General features: G+C 42.9%; 1 protein-coding gene across 1 annotated transcript in view; it reads left to right on the forward strand.

Moving 5' to 3' along the window:
- Window positions 1–19,227, forward strand: part of LOC144491486 (MAP kinase-activated protein kinase 2-like) — a 127,051-nt gene that overhangs the window by 88,460 nt on the left and 19,364 nt on the right. Inside the window, exons 3-5 of the mRNA XM_078209376.1 lie at window positions 15,170–15,234; window positions 16,452–16,531; window positions 17,332–17,458. Coding sequence (XP_078065502.1) covers window positions 15,170–15,234; window positions 16,452–16,531; window positions 17,332–17,458 — 272 coding nt within the window. The remainder of the gene's footprint in view (window positions 1–15,169; window positions 15,235–16,451; window positions 16,532–17,331; window positions 17,459–19,227) is intronic.

The following is a 19,227-nucleotide window of genomic DNA, read 5'->3' on the forward strand; positions in this document are numbered from 1 at the left end:
TTGATTATTGACTCCAGCATCTTGCCGATAATAGATGTTAAATAACTGGCCCATAGTCCCCTGCCTTTCTCCCTTTTTGAACAAGGGTGTCACATTGGCTGTTTTCTGGTACCCTCCCAGAATTTAGTGATTTACGAAAAGTTTCAACCAATGGATCCATTATCTCTGCAGCCACTTCTGTCAAAACTCAAGTATACAGTTCATCAGTCCTGGTGACTTGTCCACCTTTAGCCTCTTGAATTTCTCTAATACTCTCTCTCTTGTGATTGGGATTTTTGTACATTCTATCATGTTGTTTGAAATCAGCCCATCTGATACTTAGGAATATTTGCAATGTCTTCCATGGTGAAGACTGATGCAAAAAATTATTTAGCATATCTGCCATTTCTTTGTTTTCTGTTATCAATTCACTAACCTTGTTCAGTAGAAGTTGCTCATTTACCTTAGCTACCCATCTGTAGAAACTCTTTACTGTTTGTTTTTATGCTGCATGCAAGTTTTTTTCTCAAAATTCATTTTCTCCCCTTCTTATGAGCTTTTTAGTGTTTTGCTGTTGGATCCTAAAAACTTCCCAGTCCTCTGGTCTCCCTTGCCACTTTGTTATATCCTGCTTTTCAATTTAACATTATCCTTGATCTTCTGTCTTAACCATGGATTTTGCCTCTTTCTCGTGGAATAACAATTTTTGATTAGGATAAATTCTGGCTGAGCATTTGGGACCAGTTGTTTGAATATCTGTCACTGCTCATCTATTAACCTGTATCCTAGCTTGTTCACCCAGTTTACCTTGGGCAACTCCTCTCTCATACCGTTATAATTGCCCTTATTTAAGTTAAAGACACCGGTCATGGACCTATGGCGTTCACCCTCAATTCTTCACTTCACTTCATAGTCCTCACCTTTTTGTTTATATCCTACCCCTTAGTGATAACTTCTGGACGCACAAGTTCATCTCCCATCTACATTGATTCCTCTTTAGCCTCCTCAGTCAATTCCAAGTCGAAGCAATGTTTCTCCATTTTAATGTTGCAAAAATTCAAGCAACGTGGTTTCCAAAGTTGAAAATCCTGCCTGATCTACTTTCTGGACTTCTTTAGGAATTGCTAACCTGAGTGGATTCACAGATAATGTGACAAAGTTCCACATGAAAGACTGTTAAATAAGTTCAAAGCTTTGGAGATTTCTGAGTAATATTTGAGGAATTGACCAATGATATTGTTTCAAGGATAATGGAAAAAGTAATGAATACTTTATAGATATTCTTGTCAGGGTTAGGGAAATAAGGGGACTACTGGGTTTGGTGGCTTATGGTTCATTGAGATGACTACAGTTTCTAATTAGCATCAATGACTTGGATTCAGAACACAGGAACAGGAGTAGGCCATTCAGCCTCTCGATTTGTACTGCCATTCCATTAGATCATGCCAGATTGAGTTACTTGAAGTGTGGTGAGTGGAGGCTTGTTTACTGTATAAATATTAATATGGACTAGTTGAATTCAATGGCACATTTTTCATGTATGAATTATATGATCTGTATCTTAACTTCATTTACCCAGGGTCAAATCAAAGTTGAAATAGACCCAGGGAATGCAGAGTATTTCTTAAATAGTGAGAGATTGGAAAGTGTTGATATCTGAAGAGACCTGGGTGTATTCTTGTTAAAAAGCTAGCATGCAGGAAGGCAAATGGTATATTAGCCTCTATTGCAAGAGGATTTGAACACAGGAGTAAGGAAGCCTTGCTGCTGTTGTATAGAGCCTTAGTGAGACCAGACCTGGGATACTATGTCTAGTTTTGGTCTCCTTGCCTAAGGATGGATATACTGGCCCTGAAGGGAGTGCAACAAAGGTTCACCAGATTAATCCTTGGGATGACGACATTGTCCAATGAAGAGAGGTTGAGGAAACTGGGACTGTTATCTCTAGGGTTTCGAAGAATGAGAGAGAATCTCATTAGATGTACACAATTCTTACAGGATTCAACAGGGTAGAGAGAGGAAGGATGTTTCCTCCATTTGGTGGTGGGGGAGTCTACAACCAGAAACAGGGGCACAGTCTTAGAATAAGAGGTAGGCCATTTAAGACCAAGATGAGGAGGAATTTCTTCATTCAGAAGGTGATGAATCTTTGGAATTTTCTACCCTGAGGCTGTGGAGGCTCAATCATTGAGTATATTCAAAGGAGAGGTCAATAGATTTTTCAATACCAATGGCATCTAGGGTTACGAGAATAGCGAGAGAATGGTGTTGAGGTAAAAGCTCACCAGTGATCCAGTTAAATGGTGGAGTAGTCTCAATGGGCCAAATGGGCTACTCATGCTCCTTATGTGGTGGTTAGCACTGCTGCCTCACAGCGCCAGGAACCTGCATTCAATTCTGGCCTCGGGTCACTGACAGTGGAGTTTGCACATTCTCCCCGTGTCTGCATGGGTTTTCTCCGGGTGCTCCGGTTTCCTTCCATAGTCCAAAGATGTGCGGGTTAGGTTGATTGGCCATGCTACATTGACCCTAGTGTCAGGGTATTATCAGGGTAAATATTTGGGGTTACAAGAATAAGGCCTGGGTGGGATTGTGGTCAGTGCAGACTCGATTGGCCGAATGGCCTCTTTCTGCACTGTAGGAATTTTGTGGTTCTGTGTTTATCAGATATTAGTAAATTTAACACTTAAAATGTGCCCAGCCTACGCACAGCAACCATTAACAAAGCCAATAGGGTGTTGAACGCCAGGATCAAAAGTACAAGTCTGAGCTCTAAGCTGTGATCAGACTGTACATTCTCTAGTCAGATTGCACCTTGAATTCTTGGTGCACAAAAACAAGGAAGGCGTTTGATTGCTGGAGATAATGCAGAGAAATGTTGTGACCCTGTCCCTAACGTCAAAGGGCTGGTTTATAAAGGAAAGATTGGAAATATTTGGACTTCGGTCTAGATCTGAGGTTAGTTCTAGAGAAGAGAATTCCACAAACTAATGACCCTCTGAGAGGAAAGAAAATCCTCATCTCTGTCTTTAATCGGGGCCCCTTATATTTAAACTGTGTCCCTAGTTTGGAAACATCTTTCTGGTATCTACCCTATCAAGTTCCCTTAAGGTCTTGTATGTTTCAATAAGATCACCCCTCATTCTTCTCAACACCAATGGGTATAGGCCTAATCTATTCAACCTTTCTTAATAAGATAAGCCTCTCATTCCAGGAGTGTGTCGAGTGAACTTTCTCTGCACTGCTTCTAATGCAGTTACATCCTTTTTCAAATAAGGAGACCAGAACTGTACACAGAATTCCAGATGTGGTCTAACCAAAGTCCTGTACATCTGCAGCAAAACTTCCCCATTTTTATGAAGGTAAGACGCTGCGGATGCTGGAATCTGAAACAAAAACAGAAAATGCTGGAAAATCTCAGCAGGTCTAACAGCATCTATGGAAAGAGAATAGAGCCAATGAAGGGTGATCCTGACTCGAAACATTAGCTCTGTTTTCTCTCCACAGATGTTAGACCTGCTAAGATTTTCCAGCCTTTTCTGTTTTTATTCCCTATTTTTATATTCCATTGCCCTTGCAATAAGCAAAAACATTCCATTTCCCTTCCTTATCACTTGTTGTAGCTACATACTAACATTTTATGATTCATGTAGCAGGACACCCAGATCTCTCTCTACCTTGAAGTTTGCAATCTCTCTCCATTTAAGTAATATGCTGTTTTTGATTATTCTTCCGCAAAAAAGGGAAAAGTTCACATTTTCCCAAATTATAGTCCATCTGCCAAATTTTTGTTCATTCACTCAACCTACTATCCCCTTTGCAGAATCTCTACCTCCTTTTATATACATAAATGATTTGGAACAAGATGTAGCTGGTCTGATTAGTAAGTTTGCGGACGACACAAAGATTGCAGGAGTTGCGGATAGTGATGAACATTGTCAGAGAATACAGCAGGATGTAGATAGGCTGGAAAATTGGGTGGAGAAATGGCAGATGGAATTTAATCCAGATAAATGCAAAGTGATGCATTTTGGTAGAACTAATGCAGGGGGGAGCGATACAATAAATGGCAGAACCATCAGGAGTATAGACACACAGAGGGATCTGGGTGTGCAAGTCCACAGATCCCTAAAGGTGGTGAAGAAGGCATATGGCATGCTTGCCTTTATTGGACGGGGCATAGAGTATAAAAGTTGGCGTATGATGTTGCAGTTGTATAGAACGTTGGTTAGGCCACATTTGGAATACTGCGTCCAGTTCTGGTCGCCACACTACCAGAAGGACGTGGAGGCTTTGGAGAGAGTGCAGAAAAGGTTTCACAGGATGTTGCCTGGTATGGAGGGTATTAGCTATGAGGTGAGATTGAGTAAACTAGGGTTGTTCTCCCTGGAAAGACGGAGGTTGAGGGGCGACCAAATAGAAGTTTATAAAATTATGAAGGGCATAGATAGGGTGAACAGTTGGAAGCTTTTTCCCAGGTCAGAAATGACAAACACAAGGGGTCACAAGTTCAAGGTAAGGGGGGCAAGGTTCAATACAGATATGCGGGGGACGTATTTTACACAGAGGGTGGTGGGGGCCTGGAATGCACTACCAAGCAAGGTGGTTGAGGCAGACACGCTAGGATTATTTAAGACTTATCTAGATAACCACATGAACAGACTGGGAATAGAGGGATACAAATGGATGGTCTAGTTAGGAACACATGATCGGTGCAGGCTTGGAGGGCCAAAGGTTCCTGTGCTGTATTGTTCTTTGTTCTTTTGACAACTTAATTTACAAACTATCCTGTTATCAGTAAATTTCATCCTAGTTATTGATATAAATTGTAAAGAGTGGAGGCCCCTGCACTGATCGATGTTGCACTCCACTAGTTACAGCTTGCCAATCTGAAAATGACCCATTATCCCTGCACTCTGCTTCCTGTTAGTGAACCAATCCTCGATCATTTATTTATACATTGCCCCCTACACCATGAGCTCTTATTTTTTTGAAGTAAACTTTGATGTGGCACCTTAACAAATGCCTTTTACCAATCCAAGTGCACCTTGTGTGTTACTTCCACGAAGAACACTAATACATTTGTTCAACGGTTTCCTTTCAGAAAACCATGCTCATTCTCCCTGATTACATTCTGATTTTTTAAGTATCCTGCTATAACCTCCACAGTAATGGATTCTAGCAATTTCCCTATGACAGATGCTAGGCTAATTGGTCAATCGTTTCCAGCTTTCTGTCTCCCTCTTCTTGAATAAAGGTGTTACATTTTCTATTTTCCAATCTCTGGGACCCTTCCAGATTCCCTTCCAGAATCTGAGGAATTTCTGGAAGATGACCAATGCATTTCCTATCTCTGCAGCCAACTCTTTTAGGACCCAGAGGTGCAACCATCTGGTCCTGGGGATGTGTCGGCCCCTAGGTCTAATCGTTTCCTCAGTATCTTTTCCCTGGTGATGGTGGTTATTTTAATTTCCTCCCTCCCTTTTGTCTCTTGATTTTCAAGTATCTTTGGGGAATTTTCTAGGTCTGCTACAGTGACGATGGACACAAAATACCTGTTCAAAGCCTCTGCCATTTCCTTGACTTTCACTATCAATTCCCCAGACTCTCTCTCCAAAGGACCAATACTAACTTTAGTTACTCTTTTCCTAGTTAAATACTTGTAGAAACTCTTACTATCTGCTTTTATATTACTTGCTAGCTTTCGCCCATACTCTATTTTCTCCCTGTTTGTTACTTCATCCTTTGCTGGTTCTTAAAATCTGACCAATCTTCTAACCTACCGTAATCTTTGCAGAATTGCAGTGTTTCTTTCAATTTGATGCTATCCTTCCTTATTCAGCCATGGGTGATGCACCTTCTTGTCAAACTGACTTTCTCATTGGGATTACTGGGATAAATCTTTGCTGAGAGTTCTTAAATATCTCCTTAAAGGTCTGCCACTGCATCTCTACTGTCCTACCTTTTAATCTAGCCACTGAATTCACTTTAGCTAGATTTGTTTTCATGCTCTTTTATAATCGATAATGAAAGTAAATTGGTATAGCCTGGTGTTTAAGTTCTGATCTTTCCGGTAGTATATTGAGCACAAACTTGACAACAACTGATAGACTGGGCCAAATGGCCTTTTACTATTCCAATGTTTTATGGACTGCTGCATATTCACAGATACAAACTGCCTACAAGCTACAGTTTAATCTTAACACTTACTTAAATATGCAGGTATAATATTTTAAACAAAGCTATAAACTTTAAAATGAAGGTCTCCATAACTTGATGCAGTCACACATTTGGAGACGCATATTTAATTACATCTTGGGAGCCCCGGATGTTTAGAACATAGAACATAGAAAAGCTACAGCACAAACAGGTCCTTCGGCCCACAAGTTGCGCTGAACATGTCTCTACCTACTAGGCTTACCTATAACCCTCTATCTTACTAACTTCCATGAACTTATCCAAAAGTCTCTTAAAAGACCCTATCGAATCCGCCTCCACCACCACTACTGGCAGCCGATTCCACACACCCACCACCCTCTGAGTGAAAAACTTACCCCTAACATCTCCTCTGTACCTACTCCCCAGCACCCTAAACCTGTGACCTCTTGTGGCAACCATTTCAGCCCTGGGTAAAAGCCTCTGAGAATCCACTCTATCAATACCTCTCAACATCTTATACACCTCTATCAGGTCACCTCTCATCCTTCGCCTCTCCAAGGAGGAAAGACCTAGCTCTCAACCTATCCTCATAAGACATGCCACCTAATCCAGGCAACATCCTTGTAAATCTCCTCTGCACCCTTTCTATGGCTTCCACATCCTTTCTGTAATGAGACAACCAGAACTGGGCACAGTCCTCCAGGTGGGGTCTGATCAGGGTCCGATACAGCTGCAGCATTATCTCACGATTTCTAAATTTAATTCCTCTATTGATGAAGGCCAGTATTCCATACGCCCTCTTAATTACAGCCTCTACCTGCGACACTGCTTTGAGTGTCCTATGAACCCGGACCCCAGGATCCTTCTGATCTTCCACACTGCCAAGCGTCTTACCCTTAATATTATATTCTTTCATCCTATTCGACCTGCCAAAATGAACCACCACACACTTATCTGGGTTGAAGTCCATCTGCCACTTCTCCGCCCAGTCTTGCATCTCTTCTATGTCTCGTTGCAACTGCTGACATCCTTCTACACTATCCACAACACCACCAACCTTTGTGTCATCAGCAAACTTGCCCACCCATCCTTCCACTTCCTCATCCAGGTCATTTATAAAAATCACAAAGAGCAAGGGTCCCAGAACAGATCCCTGGGGCACTCCACTGGTGACCGACCTCCATGCTGAAAAAGCCCCATCTACAACCACTCTTTGCCTTCTGTGGGCAAGCCAGTTCTGAATCCACAAAGCAATGTCCCCTTGTATCCCATGCCCCTTCACTTTCTCAATAAGCCTTGCATGGGGCACCTTATCAAACGCCTTGCTGAAATCCATATAAACTACATCTACCGCCCTTCCCTCGTCTATGTGTCTAGTTACATCTTCAAAAAATTCAATTAGGCTCGTAAGGCATGATCTGCCTCGGACAAAGCCGTGCTGGCTATTTCTGATCATACTATTCCTCTCCAGATGTTCATAAATCCTGCCTCTCAGGATCTTCTCCATCAACTTACCAACCACTGAGGTTAGACTCACTGGTCTATAATTTCCTGGGCTATCTCTTCTCCCTTTCTTGAATAACGGAACCACATCCGCAATCCTCCGGAACCTCTCCCGTCTCCTTGATGACGCAAAGATCATCGCCAGAGGCTCAGCAATCTCTTTCCTTGCCTCCTACAGTAACCTGCGGTACATCCCATCTGGTCCCGGCGATTTATCTAACTTGATGCTTTTCAAAAGCTCCAACACATCCTCTCCCCTAATGTCCACATGCTCAATCTTATTAGTCCACTGCAAGTCTGCACTGCAACTACCGAGATCCTTTTCCACTGTGAATACTGAAGCAAAGTATTCATTGAGTACCTCTGCTATTTCCACCGGTTCTATACAGACTTTGCCACCGTCACATTTGATAGGTCCTACTCCTTCACATCTTATCTTCTTGCTCTTAACATACTTGTAGAATGCCTTAGGGTTTTCCTTTATTCTGTCTGCCAAGGCCTTCTCATGACCCGTTTTTGCTCTTCTAATTTCCCTCTTAAGTTCCTTCCTACTAGTCGTATACTCTTCTAGATTTCTAACATTACCTAGCTCCCTGAACCTTTTGTAGGCTTTTCTTTCCTTCTTGACTAAATTTGTTACAGCTTTTGTGCACCATGGTTCCTGTAACCTACCATAACTCCCCTGTCTCATTGGAATGTTGCTGTGCAGAGCTGCAGACACATTTTCCTTGAAAATTTACCACATTTCTTCTGTACATTTCCCTGAGAAAACCTCCTTCCAATTTATGCCTCTAATTTCCTGCCTAATAGCCTCATAATTGCCCTTACTCCAAATAAACACTTTCCTAGCTTGACTGATCCTATCTCTCTCCAATGCTAATGTAAAGGAGATAGCGTTATGATCACTATCCCCAAAATGCTCTCCCACTGAGAGATCTGACACCTGCCCAGGTTCATTCCCTAATATCAAATCAAGTACAGCCTCTCCTCTTGTAGGCTTATCCACATACTGTGTCAGGAAGCCCTCCGGAACACACCTAACAAACTCCTCCCCATCTAAATCCTTTAACCTAGGGATATTCCAATCGATACTTGGGAAATTAAAATCTCCCATCACGACCACTCTGTTATTATCACATCTCTCCAGGATCTGCTTCCCAATCTGCTCCTCCACTGCTACTATTGGGCGGCCTATAGAAAACACCCAGTAAAGTTATTGACCCCTTCCTGTTGCGAACCTCCACCCACAGAGATTCCATAGACAATCCCTCTGTGGCATCTATCTTTTCTACAGCCGTGACACTATCCCTGATCAACAGTGCCACTCCCCTACCCCTTTTGCCTCCTTCCCTGTCCCTCCTGAAACATCTGAAACCCGGCACTTAAAGTATCCAGTCCTGTCCCTGAGATAACCAAGTCTCTGTAATGGCCACCACATCACACTTCCAAGTCGTGATCCACGCTCTAAGCTCATCCACTTTGTTCACTACACTCCTTGCGTTAAAATACATACATCTCAACCCTTCGGTCTGAGCGCTCCCCTTCTCCGTCACCTGCCTATTCTCCCTCTGACACCGTCTACAAGCCCCTTTTATTTTAAGCTAACCTCCTCTCTCCCAGTCACCTCATTTTGATTCCCACCCCCCAACCATTCTAGTTTAAACACTCCCCAGTAGCCTTAGCAAACCTTCCCACCAGGATATTGGGCCCCTTGGGATTTAAGTGAAACCCGTCCTTTTTGTACAGGTCGCACCTGCCCCTAAAGAGGTCCCAATGATCCAGGAACCTGAATCCCTGACCCCTGCTCCAATCCCTCAGCCACGCATTTATCCTCCACCTTATTTCGTTCCTTCCCTCACTGTCTTGTGGCACAGGCAGCAATCCCGAGATTACTACCTTTGCGTTCCTCCTTCTTAACTCCCTACCTAACTTCCTATATTCTCCTTTCATAACCCGTTCCCCTTTCCTGCCTATGTCAGTGGTACCAGTATGCACCACGACCTCTGGCTCCTCTCCCTCCCACTTCAGGATTTCTTGGATACGGTCAGAAACATCCCTGATCCCGGCACCAGGGAGGCAAACCACCATCCGCGTTTCTCGACTTCCTCCACAAAAACGCCTGTCTGACCCCCTCACTGTAGAGTCCCCTATCACCACTGCCTTCCTCCTCCTTTCCTGACCCTTCTGTGCTACAAGGCCGGACTCTGCGCCGGAGGCACGACCACTGCTGCTTCCACCAGGTGGGCTGTCAACCCCAACAGTACTCAAACAAGAGTACTTATTTTTAAGGGGCACAACCACTGGGGTACTCTCTACCACCTGACTTTTCCTTTTCCTGACTGTGACCCACTTGCCTGCTTCTTGTGTCCCCGGTGTGACCACCTGCCTATAACTCCTATCTATCACCTCCTCGCTTTCCCTACGAGACGAATGTCCTCGAGCTGCAGCTCCAGTTCCCTAACTCGGTCCCTTAGGAGCCACAGCTCAACACACCCAGCGCAGATATATACTTCTGGGAGACTCCACGACCTTCCACATCTGGCACTGAGAACAGCAAACTGGCTTCACATTCATAATGCCCCTTTTCCTCAGATTCCACAGGGAAAGAACTAAGATTTAAAAGTTGAGAAACCTACCCTCCCTCGCCCGTTTCCGACTAAGCCTGTTGAGCCAAAGCCCTTCAGCTCTCACTCTGCTACCTGCTCACTCCGCTGCCCGCTACAACGCTGCCCGCTGAATAGTGCGTTCTCCTCTTTAACCCTCACTCAAACTACCGACTGACTCCAGTTTATGTTTCTCTCACTTCATCTTGCTAACAAGCTGTAGTAATTAATTAATTAATCAGCGAGTTGATCCTTCTAACCTCTTTCATGTTGTTTATGTTTTGAGCACTTTGGCACCTGCACTTCATGATTTTGTCTATTCTCTCCAACTAAAACAGACTCTAATGTGAATCAGTACGAAGATTCTTAATTGTCTTTAACTTAAGCCAATTGTCCACAATTTTTTCTCCACACTTTCGTTTAGATAGCACTTTTAATCATATTTTATATTGTTCAATGTGATTTGCATCTATTCTGAATTTCCATACATTCTGCTTTATGTTTCTGTCTGTTTTTGGCCATGAGCTCAATGGGCCGAATGGTCTCTATCTTTGGAGTACTGACTCTGACTCTGTTCTAATTTCTCTTGATGCTTTGTCTTTGAAGTGAATGTTTGATTTCTCTGGACGCTGCTATGATTCACAATCTCCCAGTCTATAGTATCTTTCACTCTCTCTTTCCCTAATCAAAATTGTATTTGCATAGCCCTTCTTTACTTTTTTAATCGCCACTCTCTCTTTGCACACTCTTCACTCTGTTAACTAATGGCACCCTCTCTCACTCTCTTGTCCTGCATCTCCACCTCTCTCTTCTGTTATGTGCTATTTCCCATTGGCCATAATCTTCCATCCTTGTTCGGGCTTGGAATATCCAAGTGCTGCTGCTGATGGATTTTGGGCTGGAGCACCAAATTTTCTGTTTTCATTTGCGACGAGTCCTGCTACAGATGAGACTGGAGAATCCTGCCCATTGCTAATATTGTTCTTCACTTTATTCCTGACACTGTCTTTATCTTCTCTCCCCTGTTTCTCTGGGTGAACATGTCATTACTCTTTTGATGTATTCAATTGGGCAGCTTTGCGTGAATCCCATAAGACCATAAGACCATAAGACATAGGAGCGGAAGTAAGGCCATTCGGCCCATCGAGTCCACTCCACCATTCAATCATGGTTGATTTCAACTCCATTTACCCGCTCTCTCCCCATAGCCCTTAATTCCTCGAGAAATCAAGAATTTATCAATTTCTGTCTTGAAGATGCTCAACGTCTCGGCCTCCACAGCCCTCTGTGGCAATGAATTCCACAGACCCACCACTCTCTGGCTGAAGAAATTTCTCCTCATCTCTGTTCTAAAGTGACTCCCTTTTATTCTAAGGCTGTGCCCCCGCGTCCTAGTCTCCCCTGTTAATGGAAACAACTTCCCTATGTCCATCCTATCTAAGCCGTTCATTATCTTGTAAGTTTCTATCAGATCTCCCCTCAACCTCCTAAACTCCAATGAATATAATCCCACGATCCTCAGACGTTCATCGTATGTCAGGCCTACCATTCCTGGGATCATCCGTGTGAATCTCCGCTGGACCCGCTCCAGTGCCAGTATGTCCTTCCTGAGGTGTGGGGCCCAAAATTGCTCACAGTACTCCAAATGGGGCCTAACCAGTGCTTTATAAAGCCTCAGAAGTACATCCGTGCTTTTGTATTCCAAGCCTCTTGAGATAAATGACAACATTACACGAATACCAGTGTCCATTAGTAACGTTGATCTCACCTCAACAACAATATGGGGCAGAGAAAGAAAACAATTCCATTTATTATGCCAATGAACCACTTTTGAAGTGCAATCACTTTTACAGGAAGAGGTATTGCGCTACAACCATACCAGTGAGAAATTCAAGTTACTTTCACCTCTGCTTATAATGACCTTTATTCAGCTTTAAAACTCTAATCTTAGACTCTCACTTCTCCCTTTCAAACCAAATGTGGAATTCTATCATGTTATGATGGCTCCTTTACTATGAGGTTATTGATTAATTTTGTCTCATTGCTCATTACCAGGATCAGAATAGCCTGCTCCCTGGTTGGCACTAGAACATATTGTTCTAAGAAATTGTATTGAATACAGTCTATGAACTCATGCTGCAGGCTCCCTTTGCCAATCTGACTCATCCAATCTACATGATTATTACAGCACCTTTCTTACACACCCCATTTATTTCTTCCTGCACACTCTCTACTGTGCAACTACTGTTAGGGAGCTTATAAAGTACTCCCACAAGTGACTTTTCCTATTTCTTATCTCTGTCCAAACTAATCCAGTGTGTGTACGAGCGTGTGTGCGCGTGCGCGCGCGTGTCCAACATTGGGTTACGTCTTGTCCTGACACCTGTCATTAATGACTGCTTTCTCAGCTACTGTGCTCCTGTTCTCAGGAGCCCTCTCTCTAAAGCCCACCAATTTGTCTCCTGCTGGCTTTTAGTCACTGTATTAAATAAATCTGCAATGAGAAGCTAGCATCAATAATGGTGACCATGAAACCACCTGATTGTTGTAAAAGCCACGTGATGTGTTGATGTCCTCTAGGGAAGGAAATCTCTTGGCTTTAGTCGTCTGGCCTATGTGTGACTCCAGACCTGTAGCAATGTGGTCAGCTTGTAACCCCTTCTGAAATCGTCTAGCAAACCAGTCAGCTGTACAGGGATGGGTAACAAATACTGACCTGCCAACGATGCCCACACCCCATGAACGAATAACCACATTTTTGAGAGGCTGACTTGGGGAAGGTGGTGTTGTGATTGCTCTCCACCCCAAGGGAAGAGGAGGGGGAAGATGGATGTTTCAGGCAAACTCAAGAAGGTTCTGGAAGAAGAGAGAGAGGACAAAGTGTTGTTGTGGTTACCAGCTTATATTAATATTACTAGCTACACTGTATGCTTAGTTTCTAATTTTATCCTGAAGGAACTGCAAACCCGGTTACCCACTGTTAAAGGGACTTTCGCACAAACCATTACACCCCACCAACCATTCTGTTTTTCGGTCCTTGGTTTTTTTTTAGACTCTGGAGAATGTGCCGAGTTACATTTTATACACAAAATGGTGCTGAAATGTAAGCTGGCTGTTGTAATAAATATCCATTCCTTTTGTTTATCTTTTCATACTTCCTGTTACCCTGCAGTAGAGATTGTCCAGGGTTCCCTGGCGGCAGAGGAGGTGAACAACAGGGAACCCATTGACAGCTGTGGGATCAGAAGATCACATCACCAGCAAATGGCAGGCCATCTCCACAAAATGCACTGCAGGGATGGAAAATCCCATCCTAAAAATTAGAGTCTGATCCTTCGGGTGTGAAATTAGCAAACATTGCTACAAACAGAGTGGTAAACTTTGGAACTCTGTTCTGCAAATAACTATTGATGCAAGATCAATTCTAAGTTTAAAATCTGTGATTGGTAGTGTTGCGATCCCCATAGAGGCCGATAATTTTTAAAAAGAAATTCAAACTTTCAGTTAATAGCTGAAAGAATGACACGTCACGACTTCATGATTTATGGCATTTATTGTTATAAATTACTAAAAACATTAACTAAACAGTATCATTGTAGGCAACAATCACGAAAACACATTTCACAGGTATACTTTACACTGTGCTTTGTGTAGACATTCAACGTTTCCCGAATCAATCCAAAGGGTGATGCTTAGTTCCAGAGGGTTTATTCTGATCTTTCCTTTTCTCAGCTTGGTAACTTGAAATCTTGGAACTGTCTTTCACAGTGAGATTTGGTTTTCTCAGAGACTCTCCCTCTAACCCAAACTAGGTGACTCTTCCAGTTTTGTTTTGACTCCCCAATTTTTTTTCAATCCAATTGCGAGCTTCCACCCGCGTTACTGCTTTGATGAATGCAGTAAATTTCTAACATCTTACGCAAATGGAAAATCTTCATATGGGAATCTAGTTGTTCCACTATCGTGGGCATCATCAGCAAATCCTGTCCTTATTCAACATCCATTGGCAGGACGAGGTGGGTAACTGGACAGAGGTACGAACCCTGGCTGATTTATTTTCTTCTCTCCAAAGCTCCAGGATGCTGAGGCTGAGGAGTATTCACTCCTATTGCCTAGACTAACTAGTTGAGCACAGACTGGGGAGTCAACATGGGGATTTCTGATTTATGTGACTTGGAGCCAAAGGTATTTCCTTGATCTGGGTAGTCTGTTGGAGGATATCATACATTTTTTAGGGAGCCATTTAATAAACCTCTTGTTAGTGTAATTGAGATGGATTTGTTTCTGATTAATCGGGTTAATGATCTTTGATGAATGAGACATGGGCATGCACACAAGGAGCAGGAGCCATTCAGTCCGCTTGAGCCATTTAATAAGATCATGGCTGATCTGATAGTAATCTCAAATCTGCATCCCGCCTACCCCCGATAAGCTATCACATCCTTGCTTACCAAGAATCTATCCATTTCCGCCTTAAAAATATTGAAAGACTCTACTTCCATCACTTTTCAGGAAGAGAATTCCACAGACTCATGACCCTCTTGAGTGAACAAATGTTGCCTCAATTCTGGTTTAAACAGTGGCCCCTGGTTCTAACTTCTCCGACAAGAGGAAACATCTTCTCCACATCCACCTTGCCAAGACCCCTTGTATGTTTCTTGTATGTTTCAACTAAGTCGCTGCTAATTTTAACTCCAGCAGATACAAGCCTCAAGATACATGAGACAGCAAATTTTCTGCCATTTCTATCTCCACTAGCACCCTGTAGTTTAATTTTTGAGTCTGCAAATGCTGATATAATTTTGAAAGTAAAAATATAGAATACTGTGGGTCAAAGGCTCTGGGTAATTGCCCACCCAAGCTCCCTTACTAACTCTATGCTCTCTCTCTCTCTCTTTTTCTGTCTCTCTGCCCCTCCCTGACAGTATGGAAGGAGGTGAATTGTTCAACAGGATCCAGGATCGGGGGGATCAGGCATTTACTGAGAGGGGTAAGTTATGAGATGCGACATTCCAGACTATTGCACTTGTCCTCATTCCAATCTGTGACCTTCCCTCTCTGCTAGACAAAGAACAGGGCAACTCACTACAGTTATAAATATTGTACAGTGGTGTCAGTCAAACCCAAGGATGCAGTGAATTCTAGTTACCTAATCGTAGGAAGAAGGTTACAGCCTTTCAAAGGACACACAGGCAAGTGGCCAATTCTGGATGTCAGGAATTTAAGCTATCAGGAAAGGCTGAGGAGCTGGTGTTTATTTTAAAATGAGATGATCTCTGTTTAAGGTAATGAAAGGTTGTTTGCTGCACCGGGTAAAGCAACATCAAACACCACAGGACACATGTTACCAATTCAAAGGTTAGAGTAGCTAGGAGTGCCAGGTTGAACCCTTTTTATACAAAGGTTCATGGAGCCATGTAATAAATGGCTGATTTAGCCGATCTTCGCTGAAAAGAAAGTAGAGAGGCACTACAACTGGTGTTGGTTTCTGAGTTAGAGAGTTGGGAAGTCTGCCAGGGTCCCCTTTGGGCTAATAGAAACACTCTGCTCAGATATGGAGAGGTGGTGGTGTAGTGGTATTGTCACTGAACAATTTATCCAGAGACCTAGAGTAATGCCCTGGGGACCTGGGTTCGAATCCCCCCCATGGAAGATGGTGAAAATTGAATTCAATAAAAATCTGGATGATTGTAAAATCATTGTTGTAAAAACCCATCTGGTTCACTAATTACCTTTAGGGAAGGCAATCTGTCATCCTTACCTGATCTGGCCTACATGTGACTCCAGACCCACCACAATCTGGTTGACTCGTAATTGCCCTCGGGGATGGGCAACAAATGCTGGTCCAGCCTGCGATGCCCACATCCCATGAATTAATTTTAAAAAGCTTGGCGTTGAGGTGCAGTGAGCTTTACTCTGGCAGCTGTTACATACTGTATTGGAAGTGCTTAATGCTGGTATGATGGTGAGATGAAAAACATTCTATTCCCACATCTCTCAATTGGAGCATTATAGAGCCAAGATAAATTTCTGAATTATGCATCACAGGTTGGGTTACAGAATCTGAAGTAAGGACATAGCCACTGTTGTTAAATCACAGTTTACGTGAAACCTGTCATTCTCCATAGAAATGGTCTCTGAAATATGTTGCATTCAAATGGTCGCCAGTCCAGTAAATCCTCTATTGCTTCCTTTGTGTATTTTCAGAGGCCTCAGAAATAATGAGGGATATAGGGAGTGCTATTCAGTACCTCCATTCAATGAACATTGCTCACAGGGATGTCAAGGTAAGACGTCCAAATTCTTCATGTCTTGAGCAGCTGCAATTGGTAGATATATTTCAGAGGGTTTAGCGAATTTCGAACTCTCTGCCTCTGGAGGCGGTGAAGACGAGGTCACTGAAGGGAATCAATGGTTATCAGGGGTAGATGGGAATGTGGAATTTTAAACCCAAACAGATCAGCCATGATATTATCAAATGGCACAGCAGGCTTGGAATACCGAATGGCATACTTGTACGTTAACATGAAGTGCCTTGGCACACTTTAGTACCTTAGGTGCTATATAAATGCAAGCTGTTGTGGTTATTCAGATCTCAGAATCATCCCACTGACAGGATTTCAGTCTCACCTCTCGAGCTAGGAAGCCCCACTCCAGGACTGCACGAATAAAGGAGGTGCTGCATTGTAGGAGGTGCTATTTTATGGATGAGATGTTAAAATAAGACCCTAAATGCTTGATTAGATAGATGTTAAAGATTCTTTGGTACTGTTGAAAGAAGATCCGGGAGTTTCCTGCTGTCCTGGTCAACATTCCTTCCCTCAGTCAACACCAAAACTGGTCATCTGGTTTTGTGGTTATTGATAGCCATTTGCAGGATATTGCTATATGCAGATTTTGTCAGCAATGTTGCCAGTAACTGCATTTCAATGTAATTTGTTGTCTGTGAACCATTTCTGAAAGGTGCAGATTATTCCTTTATCTATGTACATGTATTGAACATTAATCATGTCCAATTCTGCTATTTGTTTATTTATTAAAACAAGGAATCTTCCTGACACCCTAAATATTCATTTGAATTTTGCAGCCAGAAAACCTGTTGTACACTTCGAAAGATTTGAACGCAATCCTCAAGCTCACAGATTTTGGGTTTGCTAAAGAGACAACAGTTCACAACTCTCTGGCAACGCCCTGCTACACACCATACTATGTTGGTCAGTGTCAAGAGTCATACTTTTTCTGATGTGAATAACAGCAAGGTTAATTAACCAGAAAGGGAGCTGGTGGTGTATTGGTATATCACTGGGCTAGTAATCCAAAGACCCAGGGTGATGCTCTGGGGACCCAGGTTCAAAGCCCATCACGGCAGTTGGTGAAATTTGAATTCAATTTTTTTAAAAACTCTAGAATTGAAAGTCTAATGATGTCCATGAAGCTATTGTCAATTTTCGTAAATACCCACCTGACTCACTAATGTCCTTTTAAGGAAGGAAATATGCTGTTCTTACCCGGCCTGACCTACACATGACTCCAGACCCACACAGCAATGTGGTCTACTCTGAAATGGCCGAGTGATATACTCATTTTAGGGATGCGTAACAAATGCTAGCCTAGTCAATGATGACCACATCCCGTGAAATAATTTTAAAAATTGAGAACCAGTGAATAACTGTGTTGGCTACTCGAGTGCTGTCATTTTTTAAAATTGAGAAACTTGAGACCCCACAGTACAGGACAAAGCCAAATAGTAAAATAGAAACTCCCTACACATAACAAGAGATGTAGGAGTACCTTTATCACACAGATTACAGTGCTTCAAGAAAGCCCACCACTATCATCCCTCCGGCAATAAATGCCAACTTTGCCAACACTGCCCACACTCTGAAGAATGATAATTGATAAATGGAGAATTTGTGATTAGTGGATTCCACACTTTGGTTTTAAAACCCAAAGGATTTTGCAAGGAAGGCTAGAATGAAGGAAGGTATATCGTTGGCCTTTAGTAGCATATCTTGATTTCAGCACAGGGAGGCGCAACAGACTTCAGTTGGAGCTTCACAATGTGGTGGGAGTGGAGTTCTCCATTTGTCAGCCAACAACTTTAATGGAAGTGTATCTGTAATGCAACAAGCCAGAAGTGGAAAATCCTGGCCAGAGAGCATAGATTTCTGCTGGCCTAAGGAGGATCAGTATAGGCCTCCTCCTTTGTTTCTCTAGAGTCAATGTGATTGTCCAAATAATAGAAATGTTATTCAGCAGGCAACTTTTCCTGAGGCTCTGTACTATGACCCTCACATGCATGTGCAGCTTAGTGGAAAACTGAAGCCAGTAATTTTCCAGTTTTCCTGCTGCAGGCCAAGGCCCAGCTGGTGACATGGAGCCTCAGAAAATGCCACCTCACTTCATGAAGCAGATTTCTGCAGTAAAATACCTACTCTTTCTCAGTCAAGGTGGTTGGGAGATTCCTCACTTGCTGGCCCAGTGCCACTCTTACCCTGAAACAAGTTGTTATGAGGTGATTGGAAGTGATGTTCCTTCTGACTCTGTTCCACAGCTCTCATTGCTCTCCTTGACAGCAGTGGGACTTCAATGCGGAAGTCCCAGCTTGCGTTTTGCATGTGACGATTAACTCGTCACATGCAAACAAAAAGCAAAACACAGAGCTTCAGTACAGGTACCATATGAAAATGCTTTGTGTTTATATTAACATCTATCTGGATCCATGGCAGCTCCTATATACTGCCTTCACAAGTCTGTCTGAGTGCTAGCAGCTCAGAAGGCAATTTGGTCTCAGTCTTGCAGCGAACTAACAGTCTGACCACATCAGATACTATGAAGGGTATCTTCTGTCATGGGAAAGAGAGCATCCTTATCAACTATGTTGACCAGCATGACTTTGGATTCAAAGGATCTGTGAGCAAAAGATGTTGGCAGCACAATTGCTTGGGTTGTGATCCCAGCAGCCATGCCAGTACTGACCCCA

This window comes from Mustelus asterias, chromosome 3 (genome assembly GCF_964213995.1).
Source record: "Mustelus asterias chromosome 3, sMusAst1.hap1.1, whole genome shotgun sequence".
Taxonomy (NCBI): Eukaryota; Metazoa; Chordata; class Chondrichthyes; order Carcharhiniformes; family Triakidae; genus Mustelus; species Mustelus asterias.